We start from the raw sequence: 26614 nt of genomic DNA, 5'->3' as shown, positions 1-26614 counted from the left end.
CCAGCAACCCCGAATCACCCAAAGTCCCAAAAGTCCAATGACCCAAAAGTCTCTGTCCCTGGTCAGGACAGCCCCAGAGTTCAAAAGTTTATCTGCAGAGCTTTACCTCCCAACCTGGGTGGAGATGGGGAGGGAAGAGAGGTAAGGGGTACCTTACATGATCTGAAGCTGATAGCCCCACAGCTCCATAGGCCTTCGCTCCGCCCCACCAGCTGCCCCACAAACTGCTCCACCAGCCTGTCCACAAAGCACTCCAGCCGTCCCCAAACTGCTCCACAATATATCTTCAGGCTCCCCCACTACTTAACACAACACTCAGTGATTTCAGCTCTTAGTCAGTTCAGCTCTTTGGTGAATTCGGCTTGTAGTAGGAGAACCTCAGTGCTGGTGCACCATTAGCACAAAGTGAGCTCAGCAGCCTGTAACTAGACTCCTAATGGAATCAAAATCAGCTGATATTCCACAGTAGAGAAAGAAAAAAGTGCAATTAACATGTAAGGCCCTCACCAAGAGGCCCATGCTACCAAATATTAATACTTGTCCCCAGCCTCACTCACTTCACAGTTTTGGAACCCATGACCCTTGCCTAGCGAGTGCTACCAAGTTGATGGTGAGTCCTTCCATCATAACAAAAGGCCAAGTACAGTTCCAAGCACAGTTCCCATAATCAGGGTAATAACAATTTATTCTTCCTGCCCCAATAACAGAGACACTGGGGATCCCACGGCAGCCAAAGTGACCATTTGGGCAGCTATGGCCTCATTCTAGGCGGGGTGGGTGTGCCTATGCAAATGAGATCGGCCCCTGAAGTTCTTTTCCACAACTTACCACACCTCACCACCAGATGTCAGGGTGGAGCTCATCCTGACACTGCTTACACTAAAGGTGGTAAGTAAACGGAGCTGAGAAGGAGCCTTAATAACCACAGCATGGCAAGCAGTTCCCCAGCTACTGAGAACAGCTTTCTTAATGGCACTAAAATAGCACCAATGACCAGGAATTAATACAGGGAATTAATGAGTTACTGTCTCACTTTCAGTAACATGTCATAAATCTCTCTGTTCCCTTTCCTTTCATACTCTCCTTTTCTCTTCCTTTTTCTAACCCTCACTTCTGATCCCAGTTTATTTTCCTGTGTTTCTCCAACTCTCCTCCCCCACCCGTTACAGATCAGCCCCCATGGCTGATCCATTCCACCCCCTCCACCCCCAATTTTATCCCTTCCCCTCTTGCTGCCCCCAGGCTGGTTCTCCTGGGAGTTTCCTGTCACTCTTCTCATTTATATTTTCCACCATTTCTCCTGGACTCTCCCTTTATTCTTGTTTTATTTTCATTCACATTTGCCTTCTTGCTTCTTCTAATTCCCTCTGGTTAAATCTGCCCTGTCCCTGCCTCCCCCAGTGCTGCCAACCTCAGGAGCTCAAAAAAATCTTGAGACTGACCAAATGATGATGTTTTTAAGGTTATATAATAGTTTCTCCATCAATCTGCACCTCCTACCCATCCCCTCCACCAGTTGTTTTGAAGTGACTTGGGCCCCTGCGGCAGGAGCTCTGGCTGAGAGACCCCATGAGATCCAATCCCACAGATCTGCACAAACCGCTCCCTGCTGCTGCTTCTCCCCAGCCCCCCAAACCCTGATTGATTATTGCTGGTTCCTGCCCAGCCCCCGTCTCTGCCCCTCAGGGCCCCTCTGCCCCTCCTGCAGCCCCAGGGGTTCCTTCCCCTCCCCGTCCTGTGCCTGGGGCTGCAGAGAGGAAGGGGAAGGAGCTTCCAGAGGTCATAAGATAAGGGTTGGGTAGATGGGAGTCCTCCAAGGTCATAGACACTGGGGTCCGTGAGGCTAGAGAGGCTGATTTCTGGTTCCCCCCTCTGCTGTGGGGCTCAGGGGCACAGTCGGAGCCAGGATCCCCCCCACACCTGGAGCCAGGGGTGGATTCTCTCCCCAGGGACGGAGCCCGGCGGGAAAGTGAAGATCGGGGCCTCGTCAGCAGCATCGATAAATGTCACCTGCCCCCGGTCACAGTCCAGACAAACCCAGATCCTGCTGGGGGCCCGGCTCAGGGGCAGGGGGGTCTCAGGGGAGGTGAGAGCCCGGAACTGATCCCCACACCGCTCCACAGCCCAGATCCCCCCCTTTGGGCTATGGCTGATCCATCCCTTCCTCCCCACAGACTCTCTGGCCACCCCCACAGCCCAGCATCGCCCACCCCCGATCTCCACCTCCCAGCAATGTCTCCCTGCTGTGAATCCCTCACAGCCCAGCACCCAGGGCTCAGTGTCAAATCTCTCAGGGTTGTTGGGCAGTCGCTGCTGCGTGTCTCCCCATCTCACACTTTTCCGACCCTCAGACAGGACAAGGCTGGGATTAGCCGTGTCTGGATCCAGAGTCACATTCTCTGGGGAGAGAGAATCAGAGCATTAGGGGCAGAGCTTGGCCCTGGGGGAGGCTGGGGCCATTTCTCACACTCCCCAGCAGCCCTGTTCTGGCTGGGACAGGCCTGGATCGCAGGGAGCTGCTTCTGTTCTGGGCACCTGAGATTGAGCAGGGATGTCACTGCACTTCCTAAGTCTCTGTAAGGAGACCCACTTCATTAATTCCCATTTGCGTGCGAAAGCATCAGCTCCCAGCTACCCCTGTTGATTCTGCTCCATTCCCAGCAGGAGAGACACACCAAGAAAGGTTTTTGTGGGGAGGGAGCAGAGGAAGCAGGTACAGGTTTGAAGACCAGAGGAAATCTTCCTCCTCTAATGCAGTCTCCACTCCCAGGGCTGGGAACAGAGAGGAAGATGCAGCACTGGGGAAGAGCTGATTAACACTAGAGAGTAGGAGGTGGCATTGGGTGGGGTAGCTCCATCCCCAAACCAGAGAGAAGGGAGGAGCTGGCAGCATCAGAGGGAAAGGATCACCCCAATCCAGGAAGCAGCTCCAATGGGAGAGCCCAGCCCTGCCCAGAGGAAAGGCAGGATGTTGGAGAAGATCAATGGGGAGACTCCCTCCACCGGGGTAAAGCAGAGGGATGTGTCAGTCCTCAGGGCATTGAGCTCTGTTCGGGTGCTGCTCAGGGAGAGTGTTTCTGTTCATTAGCATGGGCATGAACTCAGCACTCGGGTTGGTGTCAGGATTATTTGTGTGATGTCAGCTTGGGATCTCCCCAGGTGTTCCGGCACCTTGGCAGAAGTTGGGGAGGGGGGTACGAGGTCGCAACACCTGTGGCCCTCCCCTCTCCCTGGCCCAGCCCCACTCTTCATCTTCTCACCGAGGCCCTGCCCCTGGCCAGGCTGGAGCCTTGGCCACTCTGGAGAGCCCCTGACCCTCCACCTTCCCATGTCCACTCTCCGGCGTGCACCACCCAGGGCGGGGGAGGGTCCGGGGGGAAGAGGAGCAGGGGTGGGGCCACTGAGAGGGAGAAGCACCAGGAAGAAGCTGCACTACACAGGGCGCAGTTGATCAGCCGCCCCTCCATGAAGCACAGCCAACGCTGCGATGCTCCACGCCTGCCCAAGGCTTGCAGTGTGGGGGGCCAACACGGCCCCCTGCCCCCAAACTATGCCCATGTTAAAAAGAGGGTGAGCTTGGCCCCCTAGCCCCCCATGTTCCAGTGCCCCTGGATCTCCTCACTGTGAGTAGGTTATTTTTAGGGCTGTGTGCGCCACAGCCACTGGTGATTTGGTTGGTAACTTTCGTTACAATCTCAGGAAGATGTTTTCACTGGAATTTTCTCCTAATTTAAAGACAGTCTCGAGCTGCAAACTCACCCTGTCTGTGTGCTCCTAGGGATTCCCCAATTTGTGTCTCCAGTGCAGACGGCAGAGTGTCTGGCGGGGGAAAGGAGAAAAGAGACGAGATTTCAGACTTTCGTATTTATAACAGTGTCCCCACTCTGAACGCATAGAACTGAGTTTTCATCATGACAGAGAAACAGATCGAGAGGCCCAGAGACACACTCAGGCATTTCATAGAAACTAACTGAAACCTTCTGTTTCCTTTCTCATTCAGCCATCTCTCAGCAATGGAACCAACGTCCTTTCAGCCTCACAACCATCCCAGGACACACAATCTGAAAGAGAGATTTACTTTTCCCCTCCTCATCCCCTCCCACCCTTCCAACTCCAGTTGGTTTGTCTCATTCACTCACAGCCTTTTGTCATAACCTAGATCCAGATCATACAAAGACTTTGGCAGAAAAGTAACTTTACCCACTTTGGTCCCTTTGGCCAGGGTCAGGCAGCATCATGTTGTGTGACGGACACTTGACAAAATTACCAGAGTTAGTGGCGGACATTGGCGGGGGGTTATGCCATTCAGTCATCATTCAACCCGTAAAATAACACACAATTTTCCACACTGAAAAAAACATAACCTAGCTCGTTAATAAATAATAAACAATAATAATAGTAATAAATTCAACTCAGGGGAGTGTTTTTGAATGTCCCTCTCTGCCGCAGTCAATATTGTTTTTGTGGGATGGGGGCATTGAAATAAATATTTCTCCTAAAACCATATTTCAGTGCATTGTTGTCTCTAGTCTTTTATTTTTCTCGTTTAAATAATATGTCTGATGGGAGGATGAGTGTCTCTGTGTGTGTGTGTCCCACCTCTACACCGCTTACCCCATGTCTCTCCCCTGTCTGTGTCCCTTACATGGGAGATCCCCCATCATGTCACAGGATGTGGGAAGCAGAGGAGGGGGGTCTCTCAGTGGAGCAGGGTTTCCCATCACCACACTGTGACCAGGGCACCCCTCTCCAGGCAGGAGGGATCCCAGGGTTGATGGGAACGTCCTCTGTCTCCTGACCAGGACAAAGGGTAAAGCTCTGGCTGTGGATCTCTTGTGAGCAGGGGCCAGGGTAGAAGAAATTCTTCTGTGGGGGCGGGGGGGAACTCAACCCTGGTGGCTCCCAGAAGTGGCATCCCACAGTCCCTCATCCCCGCTGCTCCTGGGAAGCTAGGCTGGGGGGGGGGGGTCTGTGCAGCTGTGGGAGGGGTAGCAATGACGGGCTGGAGCTTGGCTGAGGGGAGCTGTGCATCCAGCCACAGAGAAGTTAGCAAAGTCCAATACCCGCTGTGTGGAGACAAGGGGGAAAGTGGCGTGTGCATAATCAGTGGTGATAAACCAATCAGAGAAAAGAACAATAACACAAAAATAACTTGAACAAAAAAAGCCCTGCCAATGATGTGTTCATGCATGTGTAGTGTGTGACCTATATAAGGTACTTTGTATTCATACCACTCAAAGGTGATTGGAAAAGAACTAGTAAATATGCAGTTTGGATGTGTATAATATTCCAGAGATTGTAAGACGTAATTAGAGCTTCCTAGGAGAAATCCCCCGTGACCCACTTTTGCCCCAGGAGAAGGGAACTGACCAGCACTTCTTTCTATATGCGATGGCTAGTAGCAAATATCCCAATGGCTGGTGATGGGGCATGAGTCGGGGAGGGCTCCGAGTTACAGAGAAATCTTTCCCAGGTGTCTGGCTTTTGGGTCTTGCTGAAATGCTCAGTGTCCAACTGACCACCATATTTGGGATAGGGAAGGAATTTTCCACCAAATCAAATTGCCAGAGACTCTGGGGTTTATTTTTGCCTTCCTCTGCCGTATGGGGCACGTATCATTTACCGATGTTCAACTAGAAGAAATGGTGGATTCTCTGTAATTTGAAGTCTTTACATCATTATATGAGGGCTTCAGTAATTCAGCCAGAGTTTACGGGTAAATTGCAGAAGTGGGTGGGGAGGTTCTGTGGCCTGCAATGTGCAGGAGGTCAGAGTAGATGGATCATGATGGTCCCTTCTGACCTTAAAGTCGATGAGTCATTTCTTACTTTGTAACTGTAATCGAAAAGCATGTTTCTGGTGCAAACAAAGGTTTGAATTAATCAACCTGTGTGTCTTGGATCCAAACGTCTGGCCTTCTCACCCAAAAATTAAATAGAAGCATCATCTAAGTGTGAACCAATTGACCAGCACCATTCTCTTCCCACAGTCTCAGAGGCTCTTCCCAATTTCCATTCCTAGATCCCTTCTGGGTACCTTTGAACTTCCTCAGAGTCTTCATTAGCACAATAGTTTTCTGGGAGAAATCGCTGATTTGCTCTTCCAGTTCCAGAGAAATCTCCTCTGGCTGCTGGAACTTCCCCTTCTCACACCTGGAGAGAAACAATTTCACATGATTATATTTCATTGTGTGACTCATGATAAGTTCTGGCTAGTGAGTCGCTGCTCTAATATGCCTGGAGTTCAAATTCCTCGACTTCTCCCAGCCTCAGAGTAGGTGCAACACAGCCCATGGCCGTACAACCTTCCCTTCTCAGGACTCCTTAATATTCTTCAACTCTGGTCTGGTGAGATCAGCTCTGGGAACAAAAGGGGAATTGAGTCTCCATGGCCAATTCACTCTTTGGCCTCCATGCTCTGAGAGACAGGAGGTTCCTATGTAAAGTGACAGGTTTCAGAGTAACAGCCGTGTTAGTCTGTATTCGCAAAAAGAAAAGGAGGACTTGTGGCACCTTAGAGACTAACCAATTTATTAGAGCATGAGCTTTCGTGAGCTACAGCTCACTTCCTCAGATGCATATCGTGGAAACTGCAGCAGGCTTTATATATACACAGAGAATATGAAACAATACCTATTCCCACCCCACTGTCCTGCTGGTAATAGCTTATCTAAAGTGATTTCCAGCACAAATCCAGGTTTTCTCACCCTCCACCCCCCCACACAAATTCACTCTCTGCAGGAAATAGCCCAGCTTGATTGTCATGCACATTGTGTAAAGAGTTGTCACTTTGGATGGGCTATCACCAGCAGGAGAGTGAATTTGTGTGGGGGGGTGGAGGGTGAGAAAACCTGGATTTGTGCTGGAAATCACTTTAGATAAGCTATTACCAGCAGGACAGTGGGGTGGGAATAGGTATTGTTTCATATTCTCTGTGTATATATAAAGCCTGCTGCAGTTTCCACGATATGCATCTGAGGAAGTGAGCTGTAGCTCACGAAAGCTCATGCTCTAATAAATTGGTTAGTCTCTAAGGTGCCACAAGTACTCCTTTTCTTTATGTAAAGTGCTGTAGAAATCTGTCCACTAGGAACTAAACTGAGACACCAACTCCCCTGTCCCCAGCTCATTCCACACAGGTCTCCAAACTGTCCTTAGGCTGGGAAAGACTCAGGTGGGAAAGACTCTTGACCACTGCTGCCTTGGGCTGAATAGTAACCAGGGCCCCAGTAGTGACAGGCCCATATTCAATCCCCACAATCCTGAGGCAGCCACTCCCCCAGGGATGTGACATCTCGAGGAAACACTTGAGGTCAGTCTTTCCCACTGAATAGAGAATTCCAGAGTCTTCTGTACCAGGATGAGAACCTCAGGATTAAGTTTATCTGAGAGATTTGTATCCAAAATCCCCGTACATGTTGCTGTGGAGATGCAGTGCTAACATCATCTCCATGCTCTTCCCCAGCATTGCCAAGTATGTGTGGGAGTGAGAGAGCCACGTACCTACTCAAGGTGCTTCTGACATCCTAGAGGGGAGAGAGAGGAGAGAGAGATTAAAAAAAATTTCATACCACCTGACACACATTTGGGATTCCAGGAAAGGGATTTTGCAAATGCAGGGAAAATCAGCCCTGCCCTGGCCCCGGGGCCATGGTTTCACTGAGCTAATGGGGCTTTTCCAGCTCTAATATCAATGTGTCTGTGAGTCTGCAAAGAACAATAGTCATTCACATTTCAGCAATGCACACATTGAGTTACACTGAGATCTCTGACTGCTGGACCCCGGTGCCTGTACTTCAGGAGCTGTCCTGTCCCTGTGTTGGGATTTGGGATGTTTCTAGCTCAGTCTCACCTGCAGGAATTCACTTGCTGGCTTCTGACACTTCCCCTCTATCTCACTGATCAGCTCACTGAGACGGGAAATCCCCTCTGAGAGTTTGGTGATATTTTCATTCTGTATCTTCACAATCTCCTTGTCCAGCTTTTCCAGCTGGGCCAGCAGGAGTCGCTCTTGTTCTTCCAGGAGCTGCCGCAGTTGCTGAAATTGAGACACAATCTTCTGCCTCTCGGTTTCTGTCTGTTTCTAGAGGAAATAAGGAAAGGGCTGGTCAGGAACATGGATGGAGCCTGATGACCTTTCATATAGTCTTACAAGAGAGAGTTTCTTTACAATCTCTAACACATCTGTGTAGAGACCAGGCCATGAGCCGACAGGCCTAGTGCTCAGAGCTGCAGTCAGAAGTCAGGAACTACAGCCGAAATCAGAGCTGAAGTCAAAGTCAGGATCTCACCAAGGGTTGGGGCTACAATCGAGCTCAGAAGTCATGCCAAAGGCTGAGCCAGAATCAGTGTCTGGAGTCACACTGGGGATCAGGACTGGAGTCGGAATCAGGCAGCCATGCGAAGGGTCAAGCCAAAGTCAGACAGCAGTACTGCGGGTCACACACACACATTTGTGATACGCACATCTACACACACACACACAGAGTATCCCATGATCATGGAGAAACACACACAAGGCCACAGAGAAATCTACCAATAAACATCCCTCCCAGCTCAATGTCCCAGCAGGCGAAGAACAACAGGCACTGACCAGATACTCCCGGCTTCTCTCCTCTCCAGTCACTTTCAATCCCAGCAGCTTTTCTCTCTCTTCCCTCAGAGTCTTCAGATGGGCTTGTATTTTTTCCTGACAAACAGAAACGATTTTGTGGGTTTATTTTCAGGGTTGTAGGGGGTGGATGAGGTGTTTTTCCACCCAAAATTCTACACAACAGTCAGTCTTCCTGGATTGACTAGATGGGTAAGGCAATATCTTCTGCTGGCCCAGCTCCTGTTGGTAAAAGAGCTTCACACAACTCAGCTCTGGGGAACACACTCTTTCCCAGGCCTGAAGAAGGGCCCTGTGTAAGCTTGAAAGCTTCTCGTTCACCACAGAAGCTGCCATGAGCAGATATTACTTCACCTACCTTATATACCTTATAGTCTCATAGCCCGGGACCAACACAGTTACAACAATATTGTGTACAACAGTGGGTCTTTCTAGAGGTAGGACATCAGAGACACAAAGGAAATGAAACCTTATTTATGGAAATTGGGCGGGTTTTGTACTCAGATGGTTTGAAGTTATTATATCCACTTTCTCCATTGAGTTGAACCAGTGGAAAACTGGTGTCCCATGATGGTGAATCTATAAAGCTGTTTTTGAGAAGATTTAACAAACAGTGATACCAATCCCAGAAACCACCGGGGGCAGTCATATCGGGGGCAGCCATATTGACTTTCAGCCCTGTACCTCGGGGGGTGGGACAGCACTGATCTAAGGACTAGGGAAAACCCCATTAGATGTGTTGATTTGTGTTAGGAACAGCTGGGGTTTGCCCTAGTGCTGTTCTAGCCCCTTTCCCTGGCAATGGCCTCTGGGTAGCTACCCCAAAGTCCCTAGCAAAGACCCAGAAGCGGTGGATTCTGGCAGATTTCAAAGGGCTGCCTGGTGGGACGAACGGAACCACGTTGGCTGGTCCTTGCCCATGAACACAGGAGAACAGGTCAGAGTGGCACTGGTCCGCACGGCCCAGGGGTTAGTTTTGCTGATGATAAGTCTGATCCCAGTGGCATGTGGCATGGACTTGCACTGACTGGAGCCCTTGTGGGTGTGGACTGAAGGTGCTCGGGGTCCCACACCGTGTTCAGCCCAGTGATCTGCTCTAGTGCAGGCCGGCAGCATCTGAGTTTAACCCTCAAGGAGCAGCACAGGAGTTCAGAATCCCAGTGGAAACCTCCTCTCCCTGCCGGGCCTTAGACCTGTATCAAGGAGTCTTTTCCTCCTACTGTCTGGACTTCATCACTGTTCAGTGCTGCTGAAAGGGGAAGAGTAGCTAGTGGTTAGGGCACTGAACTGGGCCTTGGAAAACCAGGTTTTTATATCCAGCTCTGCCATTGATCTGCTGAGTCACCTTGGACAAGTCACTTCCCCTCACTGTGCCTCAGTTTCCCCTCCCACCCTTTGTCTGTCTTGTCCACTTAGACTGTAAATGGCTCGGGGCAGGGATTGGCCCTACCGGGTTTTGTGCAAGGCCCCACAATCGAGGTCAGATCTCATCCGGGGTCTCTAGGGGATGCAAATAACAATAAACACTGTGATACAACCAGTAATACCAGCCACAGCTTGTAACTCCCCCAATCAGCTTTCATGCAATGAAGGCTACACACAGCTGAATGACAGGGTTACACCATTAACCTGTAATTAACATCCAAAGTTATTACCCATTAGACTGGACAGCAACTCCCTACCTTGTACTCCTGGGCAGCTTCCTGTATGGGAACCACCGTGTGAGCGCGGTGAGCCCGGGATCTGTCACACACCACACAGATGGGGGTTTGATCCTCTTCACAGAACAGTTTCAGAGTCTCCTGGTGTTCCCCACACACCCCGCCCCCTCCTGCTCCCTTTGCTGCCTGGAAACTCAGCCGTTTGGCGATTTCTACGACATTTGCCAGCTGCCTGTTGGGCCTGAGGTTTCTCTGTTGCACAGTTTCTCTGCACTGAGGGCAGGAGGCAGCTGTGTCGGGTCCCTCCCAGCACTGGGCAATGCAGGCTCGGCAGAAATTGTGCCCACACTCCAGAGTGACAGGGTCTGTGAAATACTCCAGACAGATGGGACATGTCGCTTCCTCCTGGAGACTTTCCACGGGGCTCTCTGCAGCCATGGCTCCCTCTGGGCAGTGGGACAGGGTAAGTTACAGTTTCCTGAGTTCACACTATGCCCCACCTGCAGCAGCAACTGGGTGTTTCCTTGCCTGAAAGTGACTCCTGCTGTTTGCTGAGCAGGAAGGACCCAACCAATTTCACCCCTGGAGGCTTTCGTGAAAAATGTATCAATTCTGGGGGGATCAGACAATATTTTGGTCAGGCCAGAACTAATTAATGACACGAGACACTGAGATTCAAAAAGTTGAAGCTTTAAAACTGTTAAAATTGTCTGTGAGGAGCTAAATCTCCTCCCTCCCCCAGCAGCTCCCCCGGGGCAATGACCCAGAGCCTCCCCCACCACCACAGGGACCGAGGCTGAGAGTCCATCTGCTGGCGGCTCAGGGGCCTGTGGAATGTGCTGGGATCTCAGCCTGGGCCCTAGGGGGCAGGTGACCCTGTCACACAACCATGCCCAGCAAGGCCTGCTCCCATTTTCTCCCAGTTTGTGAGTCCCAGCAGAGAGACCAGGGACTGCAGGGAGACCAAGCTCCTGTCCCCCAGGTGAGGGCTGGGGCCCAGTGGCCGAGGGCAGCCGGTGTGAGGGGAGCTCGCACTAGGGGCCTGCAGGGTACGTGGTGTGGGATAAACAGAGACCTCTCAGGCCACTTGCCCATTGCGGCTGCAGCAGGGGATGTGGGGACAGACGGAGGAGGCCTGGGGCAGTCCGGGAAGCCGCCATCGGGGACACGGCGACGGAACTCAGCTGTGGCGGGGAAGCCGTGCTGTGCAGAGATGCTGCTGCGGATGCAGCTGGTTACCTGGGTCCAGCGCCACAGCAGGTTAACAACGTGGTTACTAGACGTTGCAGCTCAGCGGAGTGAAGTGCTGCCCTTTTGCTGGTCTCCGCGTGGCTTGAGATTTGCAGGCATCCCTCAAACACCTTTCCCCTGCTGCTGTCTCAGGTACCCGGGTCTTCACTCAGCATTGCAGAGCAGAGCAGATTCAGTGCTTTGATACAGGGTTACGGAAAGGAAAGAGACTGGTATGGTACATATCGTACCTGTAATTTCTTTCCCCTGGCTGTCGGATGTACCGTGTGCAGCTGGCTACTTAGAGACATTCAATCAGACAGCTGGGGTGGCCTTTTTGTGCTCTGCCCCTTTCTCAGTAAATGGTGAGTGTAGCTTTACCCACTCCAGTCCCTTTGGCATCACTGGGACACTGAGACCTTTCAAGATCGGGACACTGAATCGTAAGCTCTTTGGATCTGCTCAGAGCTCAGCACCATGCGGCCCTTGTCCTCCATAGACTATAAAGCGAAGAGACACACAGGCATTGTATAGATGGGGAAACTGAGGCAGGGAGAGGGTTGGTTCAATAGGCCCCCTATTCAGTGGCTACAAGGGCCAATGCAGACCTTAGGAGCAGCTAGGCAAGTCCTGAGCTCCAGCCAGAGCTGCATCCCTGGTTTAATGGTCCTAAGGGGTTTTGCCACAGTGCAGAGTACAAGAGGTGCAGCTTCACCCTGGCCACACCCCTCTGTCCCTTTCCACCCCTTCCTCCTCCAGCCTGTCCATGCCCCAACCCCACTCCCTCCCGCCCCTCCCAGGAGCACTCCCTGTGCTGGTAGCTGCTGGGGAGGAGACACAAACAGCCACGCTCGCCGGCACAGGAGCCAGAGCACAACGATGGGCTCGGTCCAAACGTCAAGAATGTCTTTTGATTTAAGGTCCAAATTTGGGGACTGAGCTATGTGCTGAGGGGCTGGTTCTCCAAGGGGCTGGGCACCGGCAGCACCCACTGACTCCGGCTGCAGCTGCGAATGCGGGTGGAACATGAGCCCTGAAGTCCTGTGTTTCGAGGAGAGAAACCCAGACACCCCAAAATCAGGCCACTGCTGTAAATTTAGGCCTCACCAACTTGTCCATTAACAGCAGGACATGGGCTAAGTCTCACTGTAAGTCACTGTTTATACTTGGTCACTGCTTGGTCCCATGATTGGAAACAACAGAGGGGCTGACCCCAGGGGTGCTCCGGAGCTCAAACACCCACGGAAAAAATACAGGGGCAGCTCAGCACCCACCAGCCCCAGCTGTTCTGTGGGGCTGCCAATGAGCTGTTTGGTGGCTAGGGGAGGTGCCTGGAGGAGGGCGGAGAGCAGCGAGCTGCAGATTGGCTTTGGCTTTGATGGAGGGCTTGGAGCAGGGGCGGGAAGAGGCAGCCAGAGGGCAAGGCCTTAGGGGAGGAGGCGGAGTGGGTCAGAAGAGGCGGAGCTAGGGCAGGGCCTCAGGGGAGGGGCATGGTGGGGGCATGGCCTCAGGGCAGAGCGGGGATAGAGCACCCCCAGGGAAAAATACAAGTCAGCCTCTATGCTCCCACTGCCTGCCGGGGGTGGGGGGCATTATTTGAACCAGAGTCCCCCACTTCTCAGGAGAGTGCGCTAACCACTAAGCCGGTGTTTTGCAAACTGGAGGGTATCTTGGGAACCCTTCGTCAAGTGGCCTCCAATTTGGCCCCCAGCCTGACCCTGCTCCTCCGCAGGGCACACCAAATGTCCAGGCAAACCAAGGGACTTTGTGGATCTCAGTGCACTTACAATAGTCAAGTTTTAAAGAGAAAGCTCGTCTCATCCATAACTCTAGATATCGCTTTGGTGCACTACAATAAGGAAGGTGATGTGACAGGATCCCCACATCCTCCTCCAGCCATGGGGTGTGCAGCTAAGCAGGTGTCTACCTCTGTGCAGGGAGGCCTTAGCACTTGCCCCTGTCACTGGCATCTCCCATTGGCTAGTTTAGGTGGCTTCCCCACTACAGTGCTGGCTTTTCTGGATCACAGTCTAAGGGTGAGTTTACACTACATCTCTGGGAGAGGCAGTTGTTAGATCGACAGAAGAATTCTTCCCTTGACCTATCTGCGTCTACATCAGGGGTTAGATCGGTCTAACTACGTCACACAGGGTGTGAAAGTTTTCACAGCGCTGAGCACAGCACCTAGGCCAACCTAAGTGGTAGGTAAAGACCAGGCCTCAGGAAGAATAAGGGTATGTCTACACTACAGTCGCTAGAGCTAGAGCAGTGTCGCTGAAGGGCTGTAGTGTAGATGCATCCTGCATCGATGGAAGTGGTTTTTCCATCATTGTAGTTAATCCCCCTTTCTGAGAGGCCGTCGGCAGGTCACCGGCAGAATTCCATTGTCTGCACCAGGGGTTAGGTCCATCTCGCTGTGGCACTCAGGGCACAATGCTTCACAGCCCTGGGTGACTTCACTACGTTGATCTAAAAAGAAAAGGAGGACTTGTGGCACCTTAGAGACTAACCAATTTATTTGAGCAAAAGCTTTCGTGAGCTACAGCTCACTTCATCGGATGCATTCAGTGGAAAATACAGTGGGGAGATTTATATACACAGAGAACATGAAAAAATGGGTGTTACCATACACACTGTAAGGAGAGTGATCACTTAAGATGAGCTATTACCAGCAGGAGAGCGGGGGGAGGGCGGGGGTAGAAAACCTTTTGTGGTGATTATCAAGGTGGGCCATTTCCAGCAGTTGACAAGAACGTCAGAGGAACAGTGGGGGCTGGGGGGTGGGGGAAATAAACATGGGGAAATAGTTTTACTTTGTGTAATGACCCATCCACTCCCAGTCTCTATTCAAGCCTAAGTTAATTGTATCCAGTTTGCAAATTAATTCCAATTCAGCAGTCTCTCGTTGGAGTCTGTTTTTGAAGTCTTTTTGTAGTAATATTGCGACTTTTAGGTCTGTAATCGAATGACCAGAGAGATTGAAGTGTTCTCCGACTGGTTTATGAATGTTATAATTCTTGACATCTGATTTGTGTCCATTTACGTAGAGACTGTCCAGTTTGACCAATGTACATGGCAGAGGGGCATTGCTGGCACATGATGGCATATATCACATTGGTAGATGTGCAGGTGAACGAGCCTCTGATAGTGTGGCTGATGTGATTAGGCCCTGTGATGGTGTCCCCTGAATAGATATGTGGGCACAGTTGGCAACGGGCTTTGTTGCCAGGATAGGTTCCTGGGTTAGTGGTTCTGTTGTGTGGTGTGTGGTTGCTGGTGAGTGTTTGCTTCAGGTTGGGGGCTGTCTGTAAGCAAGGACTTGCCTGTCTCCCAAGATTTGTGAGAGTGATGGGTCGTCCTTCAGGATAGGTTGTAGATCCTTGATGATGCGTTGGAGACGTTTTAGTTGGGGGCTGAAGGTGATGGCTAGTGGCGTTCTGTTATTTTCTTTGTTGGGCCTGTCCTGTAGTAGGTGACTTCTGGGTACTCTTCTGGCTCTGTCAATTTGTTTCTTCACTTCAGCAGGTGGGTATTGTAGTTGTAAGAATGATTGATAGAGATCTTGTAGGTGTTTGTCTCTGTCTGAGGGTTTGGAGCAAATGCGGTTGTATCGTAGAGCTTGGCTGTAGACAATGGATCCTGTGGTGTGATCTGGGTGAAAGCTGGAGGCATGTAGGTAGGAATAGCGGTCAGTAGGTTTCCAGTATAGGGTGGTGTTTATGTGACCATTGCTAATTAGCACCGTAGTGTCCAGGAAGTGGATCTCTTGTGTGGACTGGTCCAGGCTGAGGTTGATGGTGGGATGGAAATTGTTGAAATCATGGTGGAATTCCTCAAGTGCTTCTTTTCCATGGGTCCAGATGATGAAGATGTCATCAATGTAGCACAAGTAGAGTAGGGGCATGAAGGGACGAGAGCTGAGGAAGCGTTGTTCTAAGTCAGCCATAAAAATGTTGCCATACTGTGGGGCCATGGGGATACCCATAGCAGTGCCGCTGATTTGAAGGTATACATTGTCCGCAAATGTGAAATAGTTATGGGTGAGGACAAAGTCACAAAGTTCAGCCACCAGGTTTGCCGTGACATTATTGGGGATACTGTTCCTGATGGTTGATCTAAGCGTTGTATAGAGCAGGCCATAGTGGGATTTCCCTGGAGCTAGCAGGAAACACAGGGGCTGAGGGATTGCTTGGTGTGTGTGCGGTAGAAAGTCAAAAGAAGCAGTCGTGAGTGTGAATCTGGCAGAAAACAGAGAGAGGGCTTGCTTCAGGGACAGGGAGCCCTGGAAAGGCAGACGTGCATTTCCGAGTTAGGAAACTGCCGGCTGCTGTTTGTTTCTATCCTGTTCAGGGCACAGGAATTTGTGGACATTGTTAATTATAAAGAAATACCTGACTCCTATATTCAATTTCTCCTGCCAATGGAAGAACCTAGGGGGTCCCAAACGCTGGCTAACGGCTCAGGTCAAAGGAGCGATGGTGCAACCCGGGTCAGAATCTAGACCTGTGGCGGCAAATGCGTTGGTGGGAAACATTTGCAGGGAGCTCTAGCAGCAAAGAGTCTGTGCAGAGGGGCAGATTGCTGCTCATTGTGGACTTGAGCATGTCCAACTGTGTGTGCTGAGCAGTCCCTGTTGTCCCTGCTCTCCAAGCTGACACGCCTCTCCCCAGGGTCAGACAAAACCCAAACATGGGTCCCTGGCTCGTATTTCCCCCCAGCAGAACCACACAGTGATGATGAGTTCAGTATTGGTCCAAGGAGAATGACTGGAAGAGACTGGGGCAGCTGGAATGGGGCAGGGGCAGGGCTGGATGAACACAGGGGCTTTAGGGTCTGCAGCCCAGGACCACAGACTAAGGGGCCCCCTACAAAAAGATCTCCGGCCAGCCAAAAGTCCAGATCTTTTGTGGGGCCCACTTAGGCCTGGGCCCCAGGCTGTGGCCACTAAAGCCCCTGTGTTCTGGCCCCTGCCTGGGGAGGCGGGGCTGGTTCTGCACGCTGCATGGGGGCGTTGCCTGTAGGCAAGCGCAGGGCAGTGAGTGGAGCCGCCTGGCCCCCCCTTCCCAAGGCTCCAGCCAGGGATGTCTGGGTTGTGCTGGCAGCTTCAGAGTCAACCAGGGAGGAGCAGCGCGGGGCCAGGGCAGGCAAGTTGCCTGCCAGTCCTGCTGTGCCACCAAACAGGAGCTGCCCTAGGCACGTGCCCCGCACTCCAACCCCTGCCCCAGCCCTAGCCCTGAGCCCCCTCCCACACCCTAACTCCCTCCCAGACCACTGCAAGCATGGAGCCCGTACAGCTGTACACTGCTGTTGTGGGCATTGCAAACACCTCACACATTATCCTGCAGCATGTGCAGAGCCGAGCCAGGAGCCACTGGCGTGAGGAAGAACATGAGGAGGCCACGCACACAGACGTGCTGGAAGCCATGTGTAAGGATGCTGGCTTTGGTGGGACACAACTGAGAGTATTAATTCAGGGCAAATTGCTTAGAGCAGGGCAGTTACAGCCCAAGGCTGTTTTTTTTTTTTGCACACCAAGGCAAACCAAACCAGCCAAACAGAGAAGACTTTGGTTTTACCTCACTGGTTAACCACAAGTCATACAAGGCACAATTCCCTAAGACACTCCTGTCACGGAGTCCCTGGGCGATGCTCTGGAACTGCTCCCCATGAAGCCAGTCAGGACTCTGGGGCAGTCGCCTTTCTGTAAGCAGCCTGTCTTCAGGACACACAGCTCACACTGCTTCCACCTCCCTGGGTCTGACCTCGGAGCATTCAGCATCCTCTGCCCCTCCATGCGCTTCCCCCAGCGAGTCCGCTCGGGCAGGGCTCCTGGGGAAGCCAGAGGGTCCTGCCTCCCAACTTCGCAGTCAGACGTGACTCTCAGCCATCCAGTAAAACAGAGGTTTATTAGATGACAGGTACATGGTCTAAAACAGAGCTTGCAGGTGCAGAGAACAGGACCCCTCAGCTGGGTCCATTTTGGGGGGCAGTGAGCCAGACAACCACGTCTGCCCTTCACTCCATGTCCCAGCCAGCCCCAAACTGAAACTCCCTCCAGCCCCTCCTCCTCTGGGCCTTGTTCCTTTCCCAGGCCAGGAGGTCACCTGATTCCTTTGTTCTCCAACCCTTTAGCTCTCACCTTGCAGGGGGGAAGGGCCCAGGCCATCAGTTGCCAGGAAACAGGGTGTCGGCCATTCTCTGTGTCCAGACTCCTGCACACACATGCCCTCTAGGGCTCTGCAATGATCATACACCCTTATCGCACCACCTAGATACTTAGGAACTTCATAGGGGAAACTGAGGCACCCCCACACTATTCAGAGGAAATATTAAGAACAGTCCCACTTCGTCACAACTCCCATTTCCCAGTATCACCACCAGTGCCACTCGTTATGGGGATGAATGGTTATGAAAACCAATACCCCAGTAAAAGAAAAAAGGTTCTCTCGATCCCAAAGGACCAAGCCCCAGACCCAGGAACATATACAAGTCAGCTCTTACCCACGAATCATGCTGTTGCCAATCCTTTAGAATCTAAAATCTAAAGGTTTATTCATAAAAGGAAAAAAGATATAGTTGACAGTTAGAATTGGTTAAATGGAATCAATTCCATACAGTAATGGCAAAGTTCTTGGTTCAGGCTTGTAGCAGTTGTAGAATAAACTGCAGGTTCAAATCAAGTCTCTGGAGTGCATCCACAGCTGGGATGGGTCATTCAGTCCTTTGTTCAGAGCTTCACTTTGTAACAAAGTCCCTCCAGAGCTCAGAAGCAGGACTGAAGACAAGATGGAGGAGATGCAGAAGCTTTTATAGGCTCTTGCCATGTGGAAGGACATCCCTCCGTTCCTACTGTGGAAATCACAGCAGCAAGATGGAGTCTGGAGTCACATGGGCAAGCCACATGTCCATGCATGACTCAGTTTTTTTAGAAGCCAATGCCATTGTTTACATGTTAGTTTGAATATTCCCAGGAAAGCTAGATGTGGATTGGTGTCTCCCAAAGTCCATTGTCAGTTCAGTGTTTCTTGACTGGGCACTTATTAAGAATAGTCCTTTCTCAAGAAGCTGACCAAATGCTTTACAGAGGCTACTTAGAATCAAAACACACTGAGATACAAGTGCGTAGCCAATATTCATGACTTCAACAACAAAAATGATACACACATACAGACAGCATAATCATAATCAGCAAATCATAACCTCTTTATAGACACCTCACACAACAACCTTTGTACAATATTTGTTGCAAATATATAACAGTGGTTGCAACAATGATCTATATGCTTCCAGTTTATGTCAATAGCTTCACACCATGGAATGTAGCAATTGGCATATGCTGGTGGCATTTAGGCATGTTGACACAGTGGAATGCCGATTCTAGTACTGAGAAACAAGCACAGTCTGGTGGGACCATATAGTTATGCAGGTATGGGATGATGACCAGTGGATTCAAAACTTTCACATGCGTAAGGTCACTTTCATGGAACTTTGCAAATTGCTTTCACCCACCCTGAAGTGCAGCAATACCAAAAGGAGACCTGCTTTGACAGTAAAGAAGCGAGTGGCGATAGCCCTTTGGAAGCTTGTAACACCAGACAGTCAGGAATCAATTCAGAGTGGGTGAATCTACTGAGGGGGCTGCTGTGATCCAAGTAGCCAGGGTAGCCAGGGCAATCAATACCCTTCTGCTAAGAAGGATAGTGACTCTGGAAAATGTGCAGGACATAGTGGATGGCTTTGACTCAGTGGGGTTCCCTAACTGTGGTGTGACGATAGATGGAATGCATATCCCTATCTTGGCACCAGACCACCTTGCCAAAGAGTCCATAAACCACAAGGGGTACTTCGCAATGGTGTTGCAGGCAGTGGTGGATCACAAGGGCCGTTTCATCAACATCAATGTGGGATGGTCGGGAAAGGTGTATGACGCATGCATCTTTAGAAACTCCAGTCTCTTCGGAAAGCTGGAAGAAGGAACTTTCTCCCAGACTGGAAAATTACCATTGGTGACACTGACATGCCAAGAGTTATCCTTGGAGGCCCAGCCTACCCCTTGCTCCCATACACAGGCAGCCTGGACAGCAGTAAGGAGCAGTTCAACTATAGGCTGAGCAAGTGCAGAATGGTGGTAGAATGTGCCTTTGGACATTTGAAAGCTCGCTGGCGCTGTTTGCTGACTAGGTTAGACCTTAGCGTAATGCTGTGTGGTCCATAATATCTGTGAGAGTAAGGAGGAGACGTTTATGGTGGGGTGGGAGGTTGAGGCAAAAAGCCTGATGTTTGATTTTGAGCAGCCAGACACCAGGGCGGTTAGAAGAGCACAGCCGGGCGTGCTGTGCATCAGAGAGCTTTGAAAACCAGTTTCATGACTGGCCAGGCTATGGTGTGACAGTTGTGTGTGTTTCTCCTTGATGCAAACCTGCCCCCGTTGTTGATTTTAATTCCCTGTAGGCCAACCACCCTCCCCACTTCAAAATAAAGAAACTATTGTTTTGTAACCATGTTGTCTTTCTTTATTAATTAAAAAAAAGTGAGATAACGGACAAGGTAGCCCGGGTGGGATGGGGTGGGATGCGGGCCATCCTCTGGAGTGCAGTTCCCAGAGCTTCCCCCCTGCCCACATTCTTGGGAGTCTGTGTGAGGAGGATATGGAACTTGGAGAGGAGGGCATGCCGTTCTACAATGCATTTAGCGGGAGTCTGTGCTCTTCTTGGCTTTCCTGCATCTCCAACAGATGCTTCATCATGTCTGTTTATTCTCCCAAAAGATGCTTTATCATGTCTGTTTGCTCCCCCGTTAGTCTCAGCATCACGTCCTGCCTCCGCTCTTCGTGCTCACTTAATGTTTTCCTGGCCTCTGCCACTGAATGCCTCCATGCTTTAAGCTGTGCCCTATCAGTGTGGGAGGACTACATGAGCTCGGAAAACATGTCATCGCGATTGGGTTTTTTTCGCCTTCTAATCTGCGATAACCTCATGGACGGAGATGATAGGGGGAGCCTAGAAACATTTGCACATGGGGGGAGATAAAATGGGAGTGTAAAATTGAAGATGATACATTTCTGAGAACAAAAGAGAGACTCTTTCACAGTGAATCAAGCAATTCACAGCAGACAGCACATGTGCTTTAGGTACTAGGTCACATTTTGCCTTTTATATTGAGTACCTGCCGGTATGGTGACACATCACAAACAACTGGGCAACAGAATTTGGTTTCCAGACGGCCATGGTAAGCCTTTTGGTACGTGGGGTTGGCTTCTTACGCCTTCATAATATGTGGGAATGGTTTCAAACTCCAGCGCCCTCCTTTCCCAGAGCAAGCAATGGGTTGGGTTTCATATTTAAAAGGAGGGGCTGAGGTTTTTGGGTGGATGTGCAGTATACACCTTCCCGCACCCCACCGCGTGGCTATTCTCCGGGATGATCCCTTTTAGCCAAGTGCAAACAGCCCAGCATGAATGGGGTCCTTTTACTGTTCCCTTACAAAAATTCCCCTATTTCAACCAGGTGACCATGAATGATATCACTCTCCTGAGGCTAACACAGAAAAATATAGACTGAATGTTGCTTTTGCATGCAAAACCCAGGACCATTTGCTGCCATGCTTTGTGCTGCAATGATTCCAGACTACTTGCTACTGGCTTGGCATGTTAAAGTGTCCTACTGTGGAGGACGAAATAAGGCAGCCCTCCCCAGAAACCTTCTGCAAAGGCTTTCAGAGTACCTCCAGGAGAGCTTCATGGAGATGTCCCTGGAGGATTCCTGCTCCATCCCCAGACATGTGAACAGACTTTTCTAGTAGCTGTACTGGCCACAAATACATCCCAATTCTTCAGGGCAAATCATACATTAAACACTATTGCTTTTAAACCCTGTACTGTCATTACAAATGTGCACTCACAAGAGCAGCCTTCTCTAGCTTCAGGGTCGGGGATCCCGCCTTGGGAGGGTATTGGCTCCAGGATGATGAAAAGGTCCTGGCTGCCGGGGAGAACGGATTCACTGCTTGCCTGCTGTGCATTCTCCTCCTCCTCCTCCTCTTCCTCATACACAAAATCCTCCTCCCTGTTGCGTGAGACTCCCCCCTTGCAGGTGTCCACGGACAATGGTGGGGTAGTGGTAGGGTCTCCCCCTAGAATGCCATGCAGCTGATCATAGAAGCAGCATGTATGGGGCTCTGACCTGGACTGACCATTTGCCTCCCTTCTCTTTTGGTCAGCTTGCCTGAGCTCCTTAACTTTCACACGGCACTGCTGTGTGTCCCTGTTGTAGACTCTCTCCATCATGTCCTGTGAGATTTTGGCAAATATATTAGCATTTCTTCTTTTCCATCGGAGTTTGGCCTGCACAGATTCTTCTCCCCATACAGCAATCAGATCCAGTGTCTCTCGTTCGGTCCATGCTGGAGCTCGTTTGCGATTCTGGGGGGGCTTCATGGTCACCTGTGCTGCTGAGTGCTGCTGAGTTGGCCACGCTGACCAAACAGGACATGAAATTCCAAAGTTCCCGGGGCTTCTCCTGTCTGCCTGGCTAGTGCATCGGAGTTCAAAGTGCTGTCCAGAGCGGTCACACTGGAGCACTCTGGGATAGCTCCCGGAGGCCAATACCATCGATTTGTGTCTGCACTACCCCAAATTCGACACAGCAAGGTCAATTTTAGCACTACTCCCCTCGCTGAGGAGGAGAACAGAAGTCGATTCATGAGCCCTTTAGGTCGACAGAACGCGGTTGGTTGTGTAGACGCAGCCATTTTAAAATTGACCTCACGTGGCTAACTTCAACCTAACCCCGTAGTGTAGACCAGGCCTCAGAGTCTCTCTGGTTCTGGTTCCCTCCCTGACGGCAACCTGAGTTCTCCGGCTGCTTCCACAACATTCCTGAGCTGTCTGTTCGGCCGGAGGTTCCTCTGGGGAAAGGTCTCTCTGCACTGAGGGCAGGAGACATGTGTAGCGAATCCCCCCCAGCACTGGGTGATGCAGGTGTGACAATGGCGTCGCCTGGGAGCCAGCTGAGGTCACTCTATTAGGGTGAACTGCAAACAGAACGGGGCAGACAAACCCCACAAGCTGAATATTGGTGAATATTCCAATACTTAGATTTACCAAACACAAACCAGCTTCTCTATTACCTCACTGCTTACTCAGAAGTCCAAACAACACAGTTCCCTTAAAGTGCCCAGTCTCCGGCCTCCATCCAGGTACACATGTCTGATATGATGATGATTACTGAACATCTGATTTCATCATATAAAAGAAAAGGTTCTTCTGATCGGAAGATTTCTTCTGTATCTGGCTGATGAATCTTGCCCATATGCTCAGGGTTTAGCTGATCGCCATATTTGGGGTCGGGAAGGAATTTTCCTCCAGGGCAGATTGGAAGGCCCTGGAGGTTTTTCGCCTTCCTCTGTAGCATGGGGCACGGGTCACTTGCTGGAGGATTCTCTGCTCCTTGAGGTCTTCAAACTACAATTTGAGGACTTCAATAGCACAGATATAGGTGTGAGGTCTTTTTTAGGAGTGGTGGGTGAAATTCTGTGGCCTGCGTTGTGCAGGAGGTCGGACTAGATGATCATAATGGTCCCTTCTGACCTAAATATCTATGAATCTATGAATCTATGATCCCAAACAACCAGCCACATACCCAGGTCAACATATAACTTAGACTTTACCCAAAATACATGCGGACAGCCAATCCTAATTAACTAAACTAAAATTGATTAAAAAAGAAGAGAGAGGGAGGATTGCTTAAAAGATCAATATACATAGAGACTTTAGTTTAATTCTTGAGGCTCAGATACGTAGAGTTGTTTAGCTTTGTAGATGCAGATAGCTCTGGACTGATCTGAAAAGAACTATTCAGTCAATGTCCATTATGGGGCACCAGGAATCCTGGGATCTCATTCTTTGTGGCTTGCAGCTTTCCCCATGAGCATCCAAGCAGAGATGAAATAAAACAGAATCAGGTCCTCCGACTTTTATATATTTCCAGAAGCCTCTTGACCATTCAGTCCCTGGTGAACAATATCCCTTTAATGTGACCTTCTGTTTTCCAAATATTCTGGCAATTCGCTATGCAGCTTAGCACAAGGTAACTTGTTCATTAAACAGTTCATATTCAGTTTACCACAATCTTTAAAGAGACATATAGACAATACTATTTCAATCAAGTGTCATCCTAACTGTTAATATTCCCTTTTGATCTTGAATCAATGCTAGAGTAACAGATAAAAATTGTTTGTTTACATCTCAAGACCTGAGCAAACACCTCCCATTCTAATGCTCTAACAATGCAGATTTGAATGGGAGAGCCAAACTATTATTTACACAGCTTCCTAACAAGCCTTTAAAGGTCAACCATGGATCATGACAGCCTACGGATTAATTAACCCTTTCTGGCCATGTGACACATTTTTATGAGATATTATAATCATATAATGTCACAGCAGGCTTAGCAGAAATTGTGATCACAGTCTAGAGACACCAGATCTTTAAAATAGTCCAAGCAGATGGGACAGGTCAGTTCATCCTGGAGTGTTTTTGCTGGATTCACAGCAACCATGGCTTCTAGTTCAGGAAAAAGACAAGAGAGGAATTTAGTTTCACTTCCTTCTTCTCAGAAATGGACTGATTGAATATCATTCGGCGTTTCCTTTCTGGGTGTGGTCTCATGTTATTTCTTTTTCCGTGGACTGTAAAGAGCCTTTGAATGAAGTGTGATGAGTCCAAATTGACACTAACTCCTCCGGAACATCTGCAAGGCCCCAAACTCTGGACTAGTCACTCAGGTCAAGAAGGGGTAACAAGCAACTGGGGGTTTCACTGCCTGACAGAAGGATCTGATGGAGCAGCCTGGCAAGGAGGGGGAGGATCACAGCTGCTGACTCCTACTGTCTGTTCCTTACCTGGCCATTAGGCTCTTTCAGACCCATGTCTCTCTGGTGGCTGGGGAACCCACTGGTGTGTGTGTGTGTGGAGCTGTTACAGTTATAAAGGGTTGAATATTTAGCATAAGCTGCGGCAGCCTGTGCTTTTAGCTCTAGGGGTCCCTGGTTCAGTGCTGGGAGTGCTGGCCAAGAGAGCAGCTGTCACACGTGTTCTGGGCCTGGTGGCTACTGCTTCTGTTTCCCTGCACAGTCTCCCCAGCTCTCGGGGACTCCTGGTTCTTTGCAGATGGCAGCGGGCGTGAGAGGAGCTGACACTGGGGCTCCTGCGCTGCACAGGGGATGGGATAACCAGAGATCTCCTGTCTCCGAGGCTCTCAGGCCCCTTTCCAGTCTGGCTGCAGGAGGGGATCTGGGGACAGACAGAGGGGGCCTGGGAGAGTCTGGGGAGCAGCCAACTGGGACCAGAAATGGAAATCCAGCTGTGGTGATAAGGGAGCATTTACCAAACATGTGACTGATTACAGGGGTTGCCGTACAGCTATTTAATGCATTACACTGGGGAATTTATAAGATTTTGCAGCTGGATGGTGTCAGCTGAATTTACTTCCTTTAAAGGGAAGGCTGGCACTGCTCTTTCCCCAGGACTTGTTTGTGGCAGAGTGGATCTGAGATCAGGATCAAGAGGGAATCTGGGGAGTGGCCTTCTGCAACCAGAACAGGAGCTGCAGCTGCGATGGGAAAGGCGAGCTGGGCAGAGATGCTGCTGGCAAAGCCACTGGATTCTTAATGAGCAACTGGGTACAATGTTGTTACAGATCCTGACACCTATTTGTGATGAGATACATTGTTACCCTTGTGTAAGGCAAACTGGCTACATGGTTGTAAACTTGCTTCTAGCCAGCCTTGCTGCTTCTGGGCACCCAGATGCTGTCAGCTCTGGTGGATGGACTCAGGCACAGGGTCTCACTGATGCTGGGGTTTTATTTTGGTTTTTTTTTTTGCAGGTGAACATATTGCCTGCGAATTGCAGTCATTAGTCAGACACATGTGACCTGCAGTGATTTTTGGCCAACAGAAGTGGCCTCCCGGAGCTGTGAGGGGGAGGCTGGAGAGATGGATCCTTCAGCCTCTGTCACTTGCAGCCGACTGTGCTCATGAGCATCCCCAGACTGCTTAGCAGAGGCTCTCCAATAACAGTGCCCAGAGGCGCCATCTTCCTAATTTCCCTGGGGGTGCTTGACCCCTGCTCTGCCCCCACCCCACCCCACCCCTTCCCCCAAGGCCTCACTCCCTCCCCACCTCTTCCCAGGCCTGCTCTGCCCCACCTCTTCCCACCCCCCTGACATGCAGAAATCCTCTGCCTGGCTGCCTCAAACTCTGCAGGCGCCTGACCTCACTCAGCACCAACACTTCCACAGGAACATTTCCCAGGGCTCCTAAATTTCTCTGCTCCTGAGTTTGAGCACTGCTGCCTCACCTTAGACGTCCAGACACCTGCCCCATGGGTAAACCCCAGAAGGATCCTCAAACCAGAAGGCAGGCAGTGGAAAGCCTACCTTGTCGGTGGGGCCTAATCCTGTAGCAGTGCACTGAGCACCCCTTCTGCATGGGGTTCCTGACAAAATCCAGGGGAGGTGCCGGCAGAGGATCCTTTATAACTTTGAGCTCAGCGGTTAGGGCACTTGCCTGGCACATGGGAGACTCAGGTTCTACTCCCTGCTCTGCCTGATGGGGAGGAAGGGTTTGAACACAGGTGTCCCACCGCTCAGGTGACTGCCCTAACCATGGGGATCTGGGATAGTCTGATGTGAGGCTCCCACAATGTCTTCTGATGAAGCTGCTCCACGTTGGCTCAATAATTAAATAGTCCCTGGGGCAGAGCGAGAAAGTGACAATGACTTGATCACCTTGGCACAGGAAGGTTGAAGATGCAGGTGCAGGACCCTGCTCCAATGGCTAGTTAATTATAGTCCTTTCCTGCAGGAGGGAGCGTTTCATTGCAAACCAGTGAGTTCAACCTTTGACCTTCCTTTGGGTTGTGACCGAGGCTCAGTCAAGAGTTTCCCCTGTAGACGCTGCTTCTGGAGCACTCCCAGCCCCCAACACCAGGGGGAGCAGCAGAGTACGACCAGGCACAGGGTCACCCTCTGATCAGTGCCTAGAACGGTCACTGGGGTAGGTCACTTGTGGGAGGGCAGGGAGCAGCACACGCTCTCCTGCTGGGACGATCT

At 50.6% G+C, this 26614-nt stretch overlaps 1 protein-coding gene across 1 annotated transcript; it reads right to left on the bottom strand.

Moving 5' to 3' along the window:
* Window positions 1-1229: 1229 nt before the first annotated feature.
* LOC140898063 (zinc finger protein RFP-like) lies at window positions 1230-10753 on the bottom strand. Its single transcript, XM_073311521.1, has 7 exons — window positions 10293-10753; window positions 8593-8688; window positions 7852-8082; window positions 7503-7525; window positions 6037-6152; window positions 3760-3819; window positions 1230-2399 (listed from the first exon to the last, which is right to left on the bottom strand). The coding sequence occupies exons 1-7, from the start codon at window positions 10707-10709 to the stop codon at window positions 1885-1887; spliced, it is 1458 nt and encodes a 485-aa protein (XP_073167622.1). The 5' UTR covers window positions 10710-10753; the 3' UTR covers window positions 1230-1884.
* Window positions 10754-26614: the final 15861 nt, after the last annotated feature.

Source organism: Lepidochelys kempii, chromosome 14, assembly GCF_965140265.1.
Source record: "Lepidochelys kempii isolate rLepKem1 chromosome 14, rLepKem1.hap2, whole genome shotgun sequence".
Taxonomy (NCBI): Eukaryota; Metazoa; Chordata; order Testudines; family Cheloniidae; genus Lepidochelys; species Lepidochelys kempii.
This window is presented reverse-complemented; position numbering and strand designations above follow the sequence as displayed.